The sequence below is a fragment of the Lepisma saccharinum genome, chromosome 1, assembly GCF_977018435.1.
Source record: "Lepisma saccharinum chromosome 1, izLepSacc3.1, whole genome shotgun sequence".
Lineage (NCBI taxonomy): Eukaryota > Metazoa > Arthropoda > Insecta > Zygentoma > Lepismatidae > Lepisma > Lepisma saccharinum.
In genome coordinates, this window is record NC_139229.1 from 11083840 (window position 1) to 11102134 (window position 18295).

At 38.0% G+C, this 18295-nt stretch overlaps 1 protein-coding gene across 3 annotated transcripts in view; it reads left to right on the forward strand.

Moving 5' to 3' along the window:
- Positions 1-538: 538 nt before the first annotated feature.
- The window catches only part of Pitslre (cyclin dependent kinase 11B pitslre), a 51221-nt gene continuing 33464 nt past the window's right edge, over positions 539-18295 (forward strand). Inside the window, exons 1-5 of one of the 3 annotated variants that reach the window (XM_083129121.1) lie at positions 539-781; positions 5916-6068; positions 6935-7138; positions 8551-8816; positions 10995-11081. In XM_083129121.1, the coding sequence (XP_082985247.1) occupies positions 5944-6068; positions 6935-7138; positions 8551-8816; positions 10995-11081 (682 nt within the window). In that variant the 5' untranslated portion in view covers positions 539-781; positions 5916-5943. The remainder of the gene's footprint in view (positions 782-5915; positions 6069-6934; positions 7139-8550; positions 8817-10994; positions 11082-18295) is intronic. The other 2 variants (XM_083129108.1, XM_083129115.1) reach the window with 2 other exon arrangements.

Consider the following 18295-nt stretch of genomic DNA (forward strand, 5'->3'; position numbering starts at 1 on the left):
AAGAATACACGCGGTACCTACAACTTCCTGCCAATGCAGAGTACCCAGCCAAACAATAACGCATTTGTTTTTTCAATGACCCTTACGACAAGTCAGTATGTCTATGCGACAAGTCTATCGGGACACGTTATATAACACCCTACTTCGCCTAGATGTTCCATTTCCGGTATCATTCCCAACCCTGATAAGTCAGCCTCGACCGCCCATCATGTGGACGCTGTATAGCTTCGCACGAAAACACAACATTTCTATGCAAACAAAAACAACAAGGAAGAACAAAGTGTAACCATGGTGTAACATACCCACCAGGATACCCTCCCATAGTGAAAATCACGAATGAAAGTGAAAGTGTATAGTGCAAGTGCCATAAGAAACAATGAGGAAGACAACAAGCAAAAGTAGGATCATGGTAGGATCATCTAAAGCAGTACTGATGGCTAGAAACCGTAATGGATAGGCGGTGTGAGCCAATATAAATCAACAACAACCATTTTACGATAACGTCACTACAGCGCTGTAACATCACGCTGCTCTGCCATTAGCATCGGCATTTATTCTGTGAAGTGTGCTGACGGCGGTTCGAGAAGAAAAAAAGCGGTGTAAAATCTTGTTTGTGTCTCGTGTTGGAACAAATGGATATTCACAGAAAAATAATGTAAGAAGTAATATGGAGGCCCGTGTATTTAAATAACTCAAAGCATCTTTTGGTCCAGATCGTGCAGATGCAACTGTTTGTTCTCTCAGCTTATTGTAGTTGAATCTTGAAGGAAAATCATAAGCGGTACGTTTTGGTTTTGTGTATATTATTGTTACAGTGGGGAAAAATAGTGTACTTGAAGTAATGGAATTTATTGTAATGCTGAATTGTTTGCCATACGGATGGTATGCATAATGCAATGCACTATGACGATAAGTATAAGCTGCAGAATACATGTATCCTCCCTCAGTCACGTATCTAGAGATTTTTTGGGGGGGGGGGGGTTGTTCAAATCAAGTGTCTCACTGCAGAACATGGGCTGCTTTTTTCCTCTAAATAGACGAACAAAATTTATATCCTCTGAAAGTACGTACCTTCTACTTCCATTTTCCGATTACTGTTATATTATTGCGCGTAAAATTGGTTTTCTTGCTACTAAAAGTAATTCATTTCTCCATTCGTTCACGTACATATTGTTTACGCACAGTTGCTGTCATTTGTTTCAGGGTCTTCCTCTCTGCACAAGAGTTTTGCTACCTTGTGTTCAGACGTCAGACGAGGAATGCCTACGAGGTTAGGTTCCATTAGCATAAATACAATGAAAAATTATTCTTTGGGCTAAGAGAACTAAACCAAGCTAGCCTACAATAAAAATGCTTGGTACTATTATCGTGTAAGGGAAACACCTACGAATCATATATTTCGGACTTCTTTACATTGCTAACGTGTTATTTTCGAATGTGGAACATTTCCTAAAGTGAAGTAATGCATATCGATGTCTATTTCTTAGATTTACGAGTACTTACTGTTACTTGTTGTTTCGAATCTGTAACAAATTATGGCCATGATAGCATACTGGTTTAGTGGGCGTTCTGAGAGTGTTTTGTCGATTTATGCAGTGTTGCAACCTCTTTCACTGGAAAATATCTACTTTGGTGTCCTGATTTGAAATTATGGTACTACTTTACTATACCGGAGACACCTATCAATGATTTATTTCGCAATTTTTTACATTGTTAACATATTATTCAGCATTGCAAAACATTTCTTTATGTGAAATAATGAATTTCTAACGAAAACAATGTCTATTTCTTACAATAACGAGTACTTACTGTTGTTCCTTATTTCCCACAAACCATCCACGGGTAGCCCCAAAAACCATTGACGTTAGCCCAAAAATTCATGATAGCCCCACGAACCATCACGGGGACGAGGTATGCCTACTAGGTTAGGTTAGGTTCCATTAGCACTCCTTTCGTTCAGTTTAGCATATACGGACAATACAGGAGCGTATTGTGCTCTCGTGCAGAAAGCAAATGGCAGCAGAAGCAATAGCGCGTCGGAAAATGATTTGCGTAAGTACTTTCGGTAACACTTTACTATACCGGAGACAGATTTCTTCAGGAGAAAGTACTTACGCAAATCATTTTCTGTAGCGTTGTTGATGTTCGGGAATGTAGTTTTGATCCATTTTAATGCGAATGCATGTGGTTTTCTACGAAAATCTATTTCCGATGCGCTATTGCTGCTGCCGCCATTTGCTTTCTGCACGAGAGCACAATACGCGCTATTGCTGCTGCTACAACATGACGTGTCGGGGATGCGTCGTGAAGTTGTTGCCGGGTGTGGAAGATGCCGTGGAATTTGTAATTCCGGTGTTGTCCGTATATGCTAAATTGAACTAAAGGAGTGCTAATGGAACCTAACCTAACCTAGTAGGCATACCTCGTCCCCGTGATGGTTCGTGGGGCTATCGTATGTAAGAAATAGACATTATTTTCTTTAGAAATCCATTATTTCACCTAAAGAAATGTTCTGCAACGCAGAATAGTATGTTAGCAATGTAAAAAATTGCGAAATAAGTCAATGATAGGTGTCTCCGGTATAGTAAAGTAGTACCATACTTTCTCCTGTAAATTTGAAGAAATCCGTCAAAAAAACCATTCACGTTAGCCCCAATAACCATTTTCCGTAAGGTTAGGTTAAGTTAGGTTAGGCAAGCATAGTTAAAAAAAAAAATTAAAAATACTCGACACGTCATGTTCTAGTGAAAACACGGCGAGGCTGAAACACTGGCTACGGGGTTGCATCATCTTAACACACGGAACATTGCACTCTCGTGCAGAAAGCAAATGGCAGGAGCAGAAACAACGTGTCGGACAGAGATTTTTGCAGAAAACAACACGCATTCACATTAAAATGGATCAAATCTACATTCAGGAACTTCCACAATGCTAAAGAAAATGATTTCCGTAAGTACTTTCTCCTGTAAATTTGAAGGAATTCGTTTCCCTCATACACTAATGTCAAAAAATGCTTTTTCCTGTGATGTCAGAACACAAGGTTGCTCAAGTGTTGTGCGATAAGTGAAACCCTTTCTTTCGTGGAATTCGAGTTGATTTGTCGCTCCGAATTCCACCCACACACGCACAGTTTCTTTCATTATTTCAGACGAGGAATGCTTACAAGGTTAGGTTGAGTTCCAATAGCATTGTTAAAATGTTTGGTATCAGTTCGTTATATCGGAGACACTTTAAAATCTGATATTTTGTGTTTTGTATGGTTCGTACTTACCAATTGTATATTGTGGAACATATTTGAAGGTGCCATTAAAGTTTTCAAATGTTTAGAAACATTTTTTACACTAAAATAAACCATTTCTCGAAGTGTTACGGAGCGCACGTCATGGCACGAGCCCCAAAAACCATTCCCGGATAGCCCCACGGACCATTCACAGAAGGTTAGGTTAGGCAAAAGTAGTTAAAAACGGCATGGTTTCGTTTTTGCTTAAACTGAAGCAACAGGAATTGTCTTCCGGCTGAAGTAGATTGAAAGATGAAAGAAAATACCTCGAAGAACTTCAACAATGCTGCAGAAACTGATTTCCGTAAGTAGTTTCTCCTGTAAATTTGAAGAAAAGTGTCTCCGATATAATGAACTGTTACCAATGTTTTTCCATCTACTAAAAGCAATGCATTTCTCTATTCGTTCGCGTCCATATTGTTTACACGGCTGCGGTGGCTCAGTCGGTAACTCGTCTGACTACCATGCTAAAGGTCCCGGGTTCGATCCCCGCCCGGTTCAAATCCGGGAACTTTTCTAACGATGGAAGTGGCCCCGGCGCCCACCCAGCATCGAATAACATGGGTACCGGGGGGAAACCCTGGGGGGTAAAGGCAGTCAGGGGCATGATGCTGATCACATCACCCCCACTCACGACCGGATCAAGAAAGTGTGGGGCATTACCATTTGTGCAGGAATGTCCGCTTCCATGTCACTTTTTCCTTCCAAGAGTGCCCAACCTGGATATGTATTTCTCGTTTTTTTATAGAAAAAATTTTCCGCACCTTCAAACTTACTTTTCCCGATTACTAACTACAAAACATTACCAAAAAATTATGAATCGCGTTCCTCCTAAACAGCCCATATTCTGCAGTCTTACCGTAATTGTAATAAGGTAACACTTCGATATGGTCACTACGGATTTCTTCATTTTTGCTGAAGAAAGTACTTACGGAAATGAGTTTCTGTAGCATTTAGGAGTTTGTGGAGGTATTTTCTTTCATCGTGGGATGTATTTTTCAACAGTAATATATTTCCGATGCACAATTGCCATTGCTTTCATTTCCTTCCACTAAGCTAATAATTGAAAACAAGCACACAAACTATATTTTTGAAAATCAGAAAATGCATGACGAATATAATTATTTTTGTACATATGATATGTATAACAAAGTTTGAAAAATGTACAGACAGAAGTGCTAAAGTGCAAATCTTGACTATACTACCTAAAGATTGGAGTATTGGAAGAATTAAGAATGAATTCCCAAGTGCAACAAATCACATGATACAAACTTCAAAAAAGCTAGTGAGGGAATGTGGAAAAACACCACACCAGTGTCACCCAGGACACACTGCCTTTGGATGAAGTTTGTGGTTTTGCGGCGTGTGTTTATGATCATGCATGGTGGTTGGGATGTTTGTGAAAATTCTTTTGAGGTTGTTATCAGTTTTCTTCATCCACATGGTCCTTCTCCATCGTATGTATATCCCCAACATCCAGACATAAGAAGAATTCCCATCCAGGATGATCTGACTGGGGTAGATCCAAGAACTGAAACTGCACGTACATATAAGATCCCAGCTTCAGACACTAAGACCTCAGAAGAGAATATGAGGCATAGAAAACACCACTAATCTGCGCTATACGTAATGTTATTTGTTATTATTATTGCGTACTTTTCTAAAATGTAAATATGTGCAACATTCCCAGTGTTTGTATCTCAGTCACACTTTGCACAGTAACACTTTTTCGTTAAGTTTATAAATTTCAGCAGGTCCTGTTCCCAATGCCATCCCAAGATGATATTTCTGTCACTTATAGACAACATCTTAATGCACCATATGTATTAGTTTCAAAAATTTAATAAATACAGGTTTGAAAATTATCAAGGTCTTATGATATGACCTTGACATAAAAATTTGATTAAAGGTAAAGAAGTTTATTTTTTATTAAAAGAACAATCCTTTAGCTTTAAAATGAGCCCAACATGAAGATTCTAGCTTGCCTGCAACAACAGTTATGATTTTTTTTCTTCGGCCCAGTGTGTCAAATTTTTCACTTTTCCCTAAGTTGGCAACCCTGCTACACAAAAAGATGCATTCCTGTTGGCTGTTATTGTGCAAATATTATTGTTTCCTCAAAGACTACTAACTCTCACATTTTCATGCAATTCAAAAATGGTGAGGTCTGAGGCTGTGTGATTTGACATGGAATGGCCCTTCCATAATTTTTATACAGGGCTGTTCAGCTTCTATTATTAGAGATCAGCATACTGTTTACAGTATATTATTGACCAACTGTTTTTGAAGCCAGCTGTTATACAGTAACTAGCTGAGTGAGTTTTTTCCAACCCTCATTTTAGTAGTGGTGAAAGACTTTTGATTTTGTATGACATGCAAATAATGCTTATGTTTGAAAGTGTGGCAGAAGTATCTTGCCAGTGTCTTTAAGTATCAGCGATGGTGTGAAAACCATCAGCTGATAAAATTGAAGTTGGGGAGACCTAGCCCAAGGGATGCTACAACATTTACGTTCTAGATACAAAGTATGTGTCTCATGTTTCCTGCTTGCATTTCATAAACATGTACTTTTTCCATATCAATCCCCTGGCACCCAGATAAAACCCCCTCTCTATTAACTTTTATCTCTTTGCAGGTAGAAGTGGTGTCAGTTAAATGAAGGAATGTCTGGTTATGACGATTCAGAGATGGAGGTGGATGATCAAAGTGAAGACGGTGAATTGAAGAAGAGCCCGGTTGCCAAGTCACCAATGCTTGACAGAGAGAAAGTTAATGAACTGGATTTTAGGTAAGCAAATGTTCATCCATTTTTGCAAATTGTGCAATTATTATGATTGGAAACACTGTTTATTTTTATTTTGGAGTAACTGTCAATTTTCTTCACTTAGAGAAAAAATACCAAAGGTATTCGTTGTTACAATGCATGTTTTGAATTAAAATAGTAGTACAGTGTGCATCCAATTATCACCACTAGTGGATGTATGATTCTTTTGGGTGGGAAGGGCCTGGAGTTGTAAATGTGAGTATATAACATACTTGCATTCATGAGGGTAGACTAGATATACAATAAAATATTTTTTAATTATGATTTTTAATCATTTTAAAAGTTGTAGAAGTACAAAAATTGTAATCGGGTGTAATTTTGAGAGAGGGTTTATTTACTGCCTTGGTTTTACATAGTTCTTAGATTCATTTAAAAATTTTGATTTTCTCCAACTTTCAGAGATGGCTATAGCCCCATGAACCCCCCACTTCCTTTGTACACCATTGCTCATCACATCTGAATTAACAGCATATGCTAATTTCTTGGCCTTTTCGGATGGCATGGTGGTAAATTTGTTGCTTCGTAATCAAGGAATTCCATGTTCAATACCTGGTGGAGGCACATAGTGGTTTGGATCCCACTTTTAAACTGTAGGTCCAGTCCCAATTAGCCTTTCTGAGCATAAAGTATGCTTAAAACAAACTCAAATATTCTAATTTCTTCCTATATTGAAAATATGTATAATAGAGATCTGAGCAGGTAACTTTTTCGGGTTCCTACCAATTGTTTTAAGTTCAAAGTGTATAAATAAGGAGTAACATTTGATTACAATGGTCTGTTTGTAAATCTAATTTAGTAGTAGTGATTTTATTTTCCTTTTGTTGCGTTAGTTTGTCTTCCGATGAGGCAGACACAGCAGATTCGTTGGATATCAAACCACCCCAGGCTGCTGTCCATCATAAGGACCGTATGCGCAGACATGAGAAGAATAGAGACCGACGTGCCCATAAAGAGTCCCACAGGAAGAGCCACCACAGAATAAGGGAACACAGGGATCGTAGAGAAGAAAGACATAGGGAAAAACGGCATCATAGGTGAGTACAGTGCAACCCCGATCATTTTCCCGTATTTTAACTTTTTTCAGCTTGGTCCCCTGAATAACATAAAATAAATGTTCCACTGTAGAGTTTTGAATGTATTAATGAAAAGGTTGTCCTAATACTGTATTCTTCGAATCCAAGTTGCCATCAGTGCCTTTGCTATAAACGTTTTCAGCTTGCGGAAATGTGTTATTTTGATAAAGTATGTCTCTTACCGACCCATAAAGCAGAACAGCCCAACGGCTTCGTGCAAGTGAATATAGCATCCTACACGACATTCTACAACAACAGCTGTAATTTTATGCCTATCACTATTTGAGTGTGCATGCAAACGGTTTTTACTATAAAAAGCTGCCAAAATACTCCGAAATAGCAGGATTTTACTCATGCGAGCCATACTTTGGTTTCAAATATCTCCGTTGTTTGTGTTTTCTGCATGCTGGAACCAATTTTATATTACATAAAACATCGAAATCTGTAAGAAAAAAATCAACATAATTCTCAAGGGGGATACAGTAGGTCAATGGCCCCATGCCATCATATGTAAGGTGCACAAATGTACTTACCAGTATACTTTATTATAATAATACCATAGTAATTAACTGTTGTTGACCTCTCCAACAACGAATGGACAGTTCCTTATAGTAAATCCTTGACCAGCTTTGCAATTTCCAAATTCCGCCGCACACAAAATAACTTTACATTTAAATGGTGCATCATATGAGTGATGCTCTCCTGTTTCTGCATTTTTTAATATTCGCTAAATGTGCTCTGTGGTGACTCACTGACCACCTTTTTATTGCAAGGAACACAAGAATAAACCTTCGTTCTTTGTTTTTCTTTCGTTCTTCACTGCTAGAAATAGACAGACTTCTTGTGAAATGGTTGTTGTATCGCAACAAATTTAAAGGAAAGAAAATTTTGTTACAACTCAGCTGGGCCTTAGGCTGCTGTGTGGGTAGATTTTTTTTCAAATTCTCTCCTTTCGAAAAACCACTGTGACATTCCAAAGTCAGAAAAAAATACGTCGGCTTAGAATCCTTCTAGAGCAATGACGTAAATTTTTGTGTGCTTTGCTTTCGTTGTTATCTAGATATTCTCAACTCGTAGTTTTGTAATTACGTTAAGTCTATTAAACTGTTGATAATATCAGATAACAGCTCACTGCAGTACTTCTTTCCAACAGTCAATTTCTATTCAGTTTCTCTTTTTATCACTTTTACATATGAAGTGTATATTCTAAAAATTTGGTTAACTGTAGTAGTTACACCTCCTTCCCCACATGAATTGCCCATGTGTTTTAAGTGTAGAAAATGTTTGTTCTTGGTCTGGAAAAGCCAGGAAATTTTGTTTTTACGAAATTGTAGACACCTTGTACTGACACATTCAACTTAATTTCATTTCAGAGATAGACGTGACGTAAGAGAGAAAAGGGAGAGAGACATTGGCCGCGAACGTGAACGGGAGAGAGTTGTGGTCGAAGATTTACGTGACAGGCTGAACAGAGACAAGCACGAAAGACGAGTGACTGAGAGATCCAAGACGGAAAGGAGTGTTAAGGTGGAGAGACCGAAAGAGACCTCCACCAGAAGGGCCCCTCCAGAGGAAACTGCGAAAGAGAAGGCGGACAGGATAGAAACAGAAAAACGGAAGGAGAGATTGCTCCTGGCAGGTATGTTGGTATATCTCGATGTGATTATCATTTTACTAATTACACAGTCACGTTAGCATAACATTGGATGATATGAAGGTACACTGAAGGAGTTAGGTGAGTATTTAGGTTAGTGGACTTCTATTTCTAACATTTGATATTCATGCTTTTCTATGGTTTTCCTCAGTTGCTTTAGGTGAATGGCAAATGCATTGTCCCATTTATCCTTTCATTATCCCCTTTGACAATCGGCTAATTGTGTGAAATTTTTACTGGTAATGTACCAATCTGATATATATTGACAAACATCAAAGATTTTTAAGAAACTTGTTACGACACATGCCGGAACAATGGTAGCAAACTCTTGACATATCTTGTAGCCAGGGAACTAAAAATAATACCAGAAACTAGGGATGTGACGAAGCTTAAAATTTACCGATGCCGATGTACCCACCGATAATTTTTGGAACCAATATCGATGCCGATATTTAACCGATTCCGATACATAAGATTATTAAACAGAAATGGGATGTTATTTTCTGCATGGCAAAAATAGATTTGCTATGTACATTTCTATTGCATATCATATGTATATACATATATATTCTCAAGAGATGTGAATGTACATTTGCATCTACAAAAGTTTATGTGAACCTAGAGATTTAATATTAGTACACAAGCACAAGCAGTTCTTTGAAATGCAAAATTAATTCCTGTTCTGCCAGATTCAACTTCAGAAATACGAGATTTGGAAGCACTTCAGGAAGTAACCTACTTCTTCTCTTATAGCAAATCTGTTCAGCAACACTGAATACTCAATCACTGAATACTGATGCAGCAGATGTGCCCAAGTATTTTCTCAACACTTGTTTCAGGTTTGAATACTCATTTTTGAATTTCCAATACAACAGCAATGTACTGTTTTATTTCCGATTTATTGTTAGGTTGATCCTCTGAATGAGAGTTTGCAATAATTTTATTACAAAAACTCTACAATAATGACGAATCATAACCAAATTTTCAATAAATCTTACAAAACTAGAATATAAAACTTGTTAGAAGGTAATACTCTAGTATAATCTGTACCGGTTTAAATATTGGATTTTTGCCGATTCCGATACCGATGCCGATATGTCAATTTCTGCTGATTTTCATTCATCTGTAATCGGCTTCGGCACATCCCTTCCAGAAACCCATTATAAACTTAGATCTGACCTTTTGACCCTCCCTGATGGTAACCGTGAGAGGTATTGAGAGCTCGGACCTAAGCTTTAATGTGTTTTGTATTGTTCTTTTTAGTCCTCCGTTTTAGAGGTATGTCAGATTTCACCATGATCTATTTAACAATCTGAATGAATAATGCACCTACATAATTACTATACATAACCATGACTCTGTTTTCACTTAGTGATTTACATGATAGTATTTTGTGCAATCAGGGAGAAACAAGTGCAGTGTTCCCATCTATCTATAAGTGGAAAAAATCCAGGGAAATCCATGTGTTTTTGGCACTTGCCAGGATTTGGAATTGAAAATAAATCCCACTTTTCTTGAAACGACACCTTTATGGGAGATATTCTGTGCAAGAATGCTTTTATACTTAATTTTGGTTCATTTATTTTTAATTTTGATTAAACTTTATTCTCTTTAATATCAAATCAAGTTTTGAACACTTGTAATTCAGTTATACCATTTTAAAGCACCACTGAAAGATCTGGAAATAGACTATTTCAAAATTACCTGAAAAGGTGAGGGAATATGTTTTACCAGAATAAGTGGAAATACCTGAAATAACAACTATCATTAGAATTGTGCAATTCCCCAAATTGGCAACTATATAATTTGAAACATGCAGCAAAAAGACTTAACACAACTTGAGACTTCTAATTTTGAATCCTCAGATGCGAGAACTTTGCGGGATGATTGCTCGAAAATTTCTGGGCTGGTTGAGGAAATATCTCAACCTGTAGTTTCTAAATCATGCAGGAAGAGGGATTGAGGTGATTGTGAAGCAGGGAAAGGAAAGAAACCTGGTGCATTTTGACCATGTTTCTAAAATATAATGCACTTGCTGTCCACAGTATAGCTTCAAATAGGAATTTACTTCCCTTCCACAGCTTTCCCTGTTGAGTATAATTTACGAACACCAAGATCTGTAGTAGTCTCTTGTACCCCTATGCTCTTTTTTTTCCTTTTCAGGATGGTACACAAGGGAAGTCTCAGGAGGTGGTAAAAAATTTAAAACAAAGGGTCAACAACAGACATTTTCAGTGGTCTCGATGTCAGGTTAGCCTCATGTTATGCAGTGAGTGGTAGCTGTAATCATAATTCCCTAATACACATTTGGAATTATCAGTTTTGGTGAATTACTGTCATCTTTCACAAGAGGCAAGAAGTCACCGAAGTCAATTCATGAATTTTTGGAATTGCGTGGAATGAACAATTGTTCTGTGAATGGACTGACAGTGTAGTGTGGGGGAAAAATGTAAATAACATTTTGTTCTGGGACCATGAGGATCAAATGTATGATGCAGGAAAATTTATAACCAGAGTTACACTGTATTCATATTTTAACCACACATAATATTGATGAAGGACTGGTAATAAATAATCTGCCAATCCAATATTAGGTGGCAGATATTCCAACCGGAATGAGTTGTTTCCCACTTTTTCAGGTATAATCCACTGAGAATGCAAATACCAATTTGTCAGTCTTTCAGGGATGGCCTTTACAGTTTAATGAGTAATTACTAGGAGGCGGATTTATATGCACTAAAAGAAACCAAAATATGCACTAAAAATTTTCAAAACAACCTATTTTAAGGTTCTGTACGCCTTACATGTAAAGTACATATATTAGTAACTCGCTGAATGCAATTATAGAAATGAAAGTGTAATATAATTTTGCTATTTAAGATCACCAAAAAATAGTAATTTACAAATGTTTTTAGTTTATGTACGAGGCGCATCCAGAAAGTAAGTTTCCCTATTTTTTCCCGTGAAAGTAAACATAATGAGCCGTGTAAATTGTGTATGCGCAGCAGAGCTAAGACGTATCAATCATATGCCAGGAGGACAGATCCCGCTCGGTGCCAGTTGCGAGGCAGCAGTGGTCCGAAGTGGAAGCTTGTATTCCTTCTCCAGCCGCATGCCAGTAGCGAGGCAGCAGTGGTCCGAAATGGAAGCTCGTATTCCTTCTCCCGCCGCATGCGAGGTTCGGTCGGTGATAAAGTTCCTGAATGTACTAAGCATTATGAGTAAACAGATGGTGCGTCGCTGGTGTCGGCAGTTTTCGGAAGGTCGTGAAAGTGTCCATGATGAAGAGCACAGTGGGCATCCGTCCCTCATCACTGATGATCTGATGAGCTGGTACGGCAGCGCATCGTAGAGAACTGTCGCTTCACGATTACGGAGTTGAGTAGCCTTTTTCCGCAGATATCGCGATCCGTGTTGCATGAGATTGTCACGCAGCGCCTGCTGTTCAAAAAATTGTGTGCCAGGTGGGTGCCGAAAAACCTGACACCCGAACACAAAATGAAACGTTCAGGAGCAGCACTGACATTCCTGCAACGGTACCATGATGACGGCGATGATTTCCTCAACAGGATCGTCATGGGCGATGAGACGTGGATTTCGCACTTCACCCCGGAAACCAAGCAGCAGTCAATGCATTGGCGACATAGTGGATCTCCGGTCAAGAAGAAATTCAAACAGACGCTGTCGGTACAGAAAGTGATGTGCACCGTGTTTTGGGACAGGAAGGGCATTTTGCTCATTGACTTCTTCCCCAGAGGTGAAACGGTGAACGCTGACCATTACTGTGAAACACTAAGGAAATTGCGACGTGCCATTCAAAACAAGAGGCATGGCATGCTTACTGCAGGTGTTGTGCTCCTCCATGACAATGCTCGTCCACATACGGCTCGATCCACAGCAGTTGTTTTGACGGAATTTGGCTGGGAGTTGTTTGATCATCCACCTTACAGTCCTGATCTGGCTCCCAGCGATTTTCACGTTTTCTTGCACCTCAAGAAATTCCTGTCCTCCGGTGAGCGTTTTGGCAACGACGAAGAGCTGAAGATGTCTGTCACACGCTGGTTCCATTCACAGGCAGCAGAGTTCTACGACAGTGGGATCCAAAACTTGATACCACGATACGACAAGTGTCTCTATTCTGGTGGTTGCTATGTTGAAAAATAGCTGAACTTTTGCTGTACCTGTTGCCAATAAATGGTTTCCTGAAACTGTGTTGGTTTTTTTTAAAAAAAAATAGGGAAACTTACTTTCTGGATGCACCTCGTAACAGAATGATTATATTACATGTGTTCCTTTGTTGCTCTAAAAACAAATATTGCAATTATTATAATAATATACGTATCTTGTTAGAAACACTACGCTCTTTTCATTGCATTATTCAATTTCTTATTCTTTTACATTGGCATTTCAATACACTAGACATTATTTATCGATGCTTTTCAGGTAGCAGACTCTTGTGATTGTCAGAAAGTAAGTCTTTGTATTTTGAAAATGTTCTTTCCATTTCACAGGATGTCACTGGACAGTATTTGTTCATTTCATTTTTTGTGTTGATATCCTGATGTAAAATGGATTTTTCTGTATTCAGGATTTTCAAATAATAAATAAATTTCAGTTGTGGAATACCCAAGCAAATACTGGACAGGTTCCCCTTGCAACACCGAATTCACCCATCGCAGGCACTGCAAACCTGGGTTTCTGAAAGCTATGTAGCTAACTGCTTTCCCAATTCAGCTTTCTCAATTTCTCCTAGTACTATTTTCTTTTGAGCAATATCGAAGAGAGATTAAATGGAAAATATCTAATCTTTTTCCCGTCAACGAAATTTGGGCATATTTTTATACTTCATTTAAGATTCAGATTAACTACATTTTGATTCAAATTAACAACAAAATCATAAATTGCACATGGTACAACTACAGACAGACCACAATGGTCTGGATGGCCTAGTGCTGGGATTCAACCTGCAAATGCTCCGAATGTGAATCCATTAGCTTAACCATCAATTCAAAGGAAGCAATGCTGGATTGCTACATTGAACGTGCGGTTTTGGTGGTGATAGAGTTCGCACAGATGTAAATGTATTATAGACAGATATTGAACTCGGGCAGCAAACAGTCTTCACTATGAATCTCTGGTTTGCACCTACCGTAATATGGGAGTCGAACAAACGCTATGTGTTGCGTGAGATTTAATGGCAAATAATACACAAAGATATTCCATCTTTGTGCGCATAACAATGTGTTGCAGGTTATATACTGGATATAATTGTGACAATTTTCCTTAACAAAACCAGGGACCATGTTATATGGCCATATCTATCAATAAGTACACAAATCCCACGGACGTCACCTTTCTCCTTCAAATTACTTTAATAGGAAAATAAGCACTTCGAATCACTATTTCTTTCGTGAAGAAAATCACCCAAAAATCATGATTAACCTTTTGAGTCCCAAGGCCATTTTCACAAGTAAGCCTCTCGGTCCCGAGCCGATTTTGAGCAAAATGCAGAGTTTCAATTAAATGAGTGTAGATCGGAGACTAATTGCCCTAGAGAGATGAGTGATATACCGTTGTACGCGGAATGAACCAGAGATTCAGACTATATGAAATTTATGCAAATTTGGCATATATGTGGTGGGGGGAAGGGGCTAACTCTCAAAATTCCAAAATTTCGGAAATAAAAATTTGGTTCCCCACCCTTCTTAAGAAAAAAGTACATGACAGTGTCGACATGCACATGGAAATGATCGCTGACATGTAAGGAACACAAAAATATTTGCATTATTACCATATGACCAATGTAACTTGAGTTGTACCCCCAAAAGGAATGGTCGGCACGGCATTCCACTGATTGAAGCTTCAAAATGCAGCGGTACCTTGACATGACTATAGCTCAGAAACTAAATGCCCTAGATATATGAAAGATATACTGTTGTACGCAGAATGAATCACAGATTCAGACGATATATAATTTATGCACATTCGGCGTATATATGGAGGGGAAAAGGGGGGAAATCCCCTGAAAATACTTTTTTTTAAAAAAATGAGGTTCCCCCCCCCCCCCTGCCCACCCGAAAAAAAGGATATGAAAAGTTCAAAATGCACATAGAAATTATCACTGGCATCTAAAAAACAGAAAAATATTTGCATCATTGTCGTATGACCAATGTAACTTGAGTTGTACCCCCAAAAGGAATGGTCGGGATGCCACTGATTCAAGCTTCAAAATGCAGCGGTACCTTGAAATGACTATAGCTCAGAAACTAAATGCCCTAGAGATATGAAAGATATACCATTGTACGCAGAATGAATCACAGATTCAGACGATATATAATTTATGCACATTCGGCGTACATATGGAGGGGAAAGGGGAGAAATCCCCTCAAAAATACTTTTCTTAAAAAAATGTTGTCCCCCCCCCCCGAAAAAAATGTCAAAATGCAAAATTTATGCAAATTTGGTGTATATATGGAGGGGGAAGGGAGAAAACCCCCAAAAATTATTTTAAAAAATTCTCACTTCACCCAAAAAATGTCCTCGCACTTGGGCACAAAACGACACCTACACACAACGTTCACGGACGAAAAGCTAGAACGCAGTGAAAAATGAGCACCAATTCTTGCAGCTGCTTGAAATTCTTTTTTTAGACAATGCAGGGTAACCCCTGTTGTAACTTGTGGACACTTGTGCTAAAAAAAAAACAGTTTCCTTCAGCGTGCTTCGAAATTCCATTCTCACAACGCAGATTCAGCAACCAGTCTTCCCCCTCCCCCACCCCCTGCTTGCGCCCTCAGGGAAAACTTTCATTTTGACATCGGATACTGATAAACAAGCTTCCTTCGAAAGCAGTTCACAGGCTGGAGTGAAAAAGCATTACTTTAGAACAACAAAGTCTTTGTTGGCAAAAATTTGACCTTGAAAAGAGACGCAAAAGAGAAGTCCCTTTCCCCCCTCCATTTTCATGAAGACAAAAGAAAATGCAAAAAAAACATTTCTGTTAAATACATGTGTTAGGAACAATATAAAAAAAAATCGAAATTCTAGCCAAAAATAGAAAAGTTATAACGTAAAAACTACGACCTTGACACAGCATCTCAATCGAGATGCTTGGGACTGTGAGGCTTACATTTGGGTATCTCGATCGAGACGCTTGGGATCCAAAAGGTTAATCCTCACCTGTGTTTTGTTTGAATATTAAGCTGCAATACATCGACTGACAATTGAAAAAGTAATGGTATTTTTATGTCTAATTTAAGAATAAAATGTGATCATAGTGCATATCTTCATCATCTGACCGTCATTCCCTTAGTTTCTACTTTCCTAATTTGTACTGAATACCGTATTTACGAGTGTATAATGCACACCCTGGTTTTTGGTGAAGAAAAGTGACAAACCATTATATCTTGTATATAATGCGCAGTATAATCCAGTTTCATTTCTTAGTTGTAACTCGTAAGCTATTGTTATGCCGATCAAGAGTGAATCACATACCTACTCAATGAATCACTTGTTGCTATGTGGACCAAGAGGAGAAGAATATCACTTGTGTATGCAATGAGTCACCAACCCACACCCCCTCTCCCTCCACTGTGTTTAGCATCCCAAAGCTTTCAATCTTTAACCACATTATTTATTCTCTAATAGTAGAAAGCGAAATGAAAATTATGTTATGGATTTGCAGTGCTCAGGAAGTTATTTTCTATTATTTCGTACCCAACAAATACCGCTGATACGCATCCCATGTGACAGGAGGTTCATTCTCAAATTCCGCCAGAATGGCACTGCTTTTCTTGGTGTCACAGAACATTACATTACAAAGTAAAAAATCGTGGGAAATTGCTTTCAAATTTTTATGTGGTATTGCTCATTCCTTCTTTACTTTTTCTAAGAAAACTTCAAAATATATATACTTTTTCTGTGACTAACATAACATTTATACGAGGCACATCCAGGACCCGCAAACTAGCAGTTAGCAACACAAGATTTCTTCCAGTAAGGCATTTACACACTCTCATACATATAATATTATTTGACCAGTAATACATTTTAATTATTGTTTTCTTTTTTGTTATCTTTTCTTTCATCCAAAGTACCATAAAAATCAGAACGTTACTTCATTTTGTGATGAAGTTATTTCAACTGCATTTCACATTAGTGTCACTGTCTTGAATGTAATACTGCTACCATATTAAGAAACTACAGGATTTAAGCTTTACAACGATATATAACATGACAGGGTTCTGTAAACATGAAAAATCAATAAAAGTGTCACAAAACCATGGAATGACCCTGTACAGTTTCATGTTGGCTGTCGAAATTATTCCGTGCATAATACGCACAGTTTTTAGGATCAAAATTTTGGGAAAAAATGCACATTATACATGAGTAAATACGGTAACTGAATGATCCTTCACTAGGTTATACAGCAGCAATGTCCCCAAAAATTAACACAAGTTTATAAATATCACAGTGTCCAGGCCTATGCACACAACATATGTTTTCCGTTACCAAAAATTGAAGCTCTCTTTGAGCATGGTAAATTTGCATTTAAGCTGCCAAAAACTATTCTAAATACCTGAAATGTATTACATGTTTAGAGCATATTTGACAATAAATAACTGCCGGCAGTAGCAAAGCGTTGTTGCCTTCTACCAACTGTTAGAGCAATATGCTGTTATTTCTTCTCTCCTTCGGCATTTATTGCCATTTCTGCAGCACACACACACACACTCATTATCAAGATGTCACATTAACAGATAATCCTCAAGTAAGGCAACCCCAGTACTGTTGCTGGAATTTGGAAATGTGACTCATCTCTGAAAGGTTGTTGTTTTAGGAAAGGGTGAGTTTCTTCGCAACCAGACCACCTGCAAAGTTTTGGAATGTCCTCCACCCAACTAGTGCCCATGACCAGACAAAGTAGGCTATTTTTAAATTATGACACAAAAAATGGTGAAGCACACAATCTTGAAACGAATAATTTCATGAAAATTATTCCCAATATATGCAAATTATATGCACGTTAAGCTAAAACATGAACTAACGGCCCAAATATGCATTTCTATGCACTATAAAACTTCACGAGAGTAATCCACATCAAGTGAAATGGATAAATCCGTTGAGAGCATTTTAACTTTTCTTAAGGAAAAAAAAAAAACATGCAAAAATCTGCCCCCTAGTAATTACAGCTGCGTATTTTCAAACCTCAAAATGTCAATGCTTGTATGTAGATACCAGCATTGATGTAACAATTGAATCTTAAATTTTCCACTGAAAAAACTATCTCAATTTTTTTTAAATTTGGAGTTAAATTAGAGGTTCCATGTTCAAATCCCAGCCTGGGCATGGCTATGTGAATATCCTTTTATCAGTTTTATCACTGATCCTCACCTTCGTGATTAACCAAAAGTGGCAGAAAAGTGAAGTAAAAATAAACCAAATCAAACAATCAATTTTGAGTT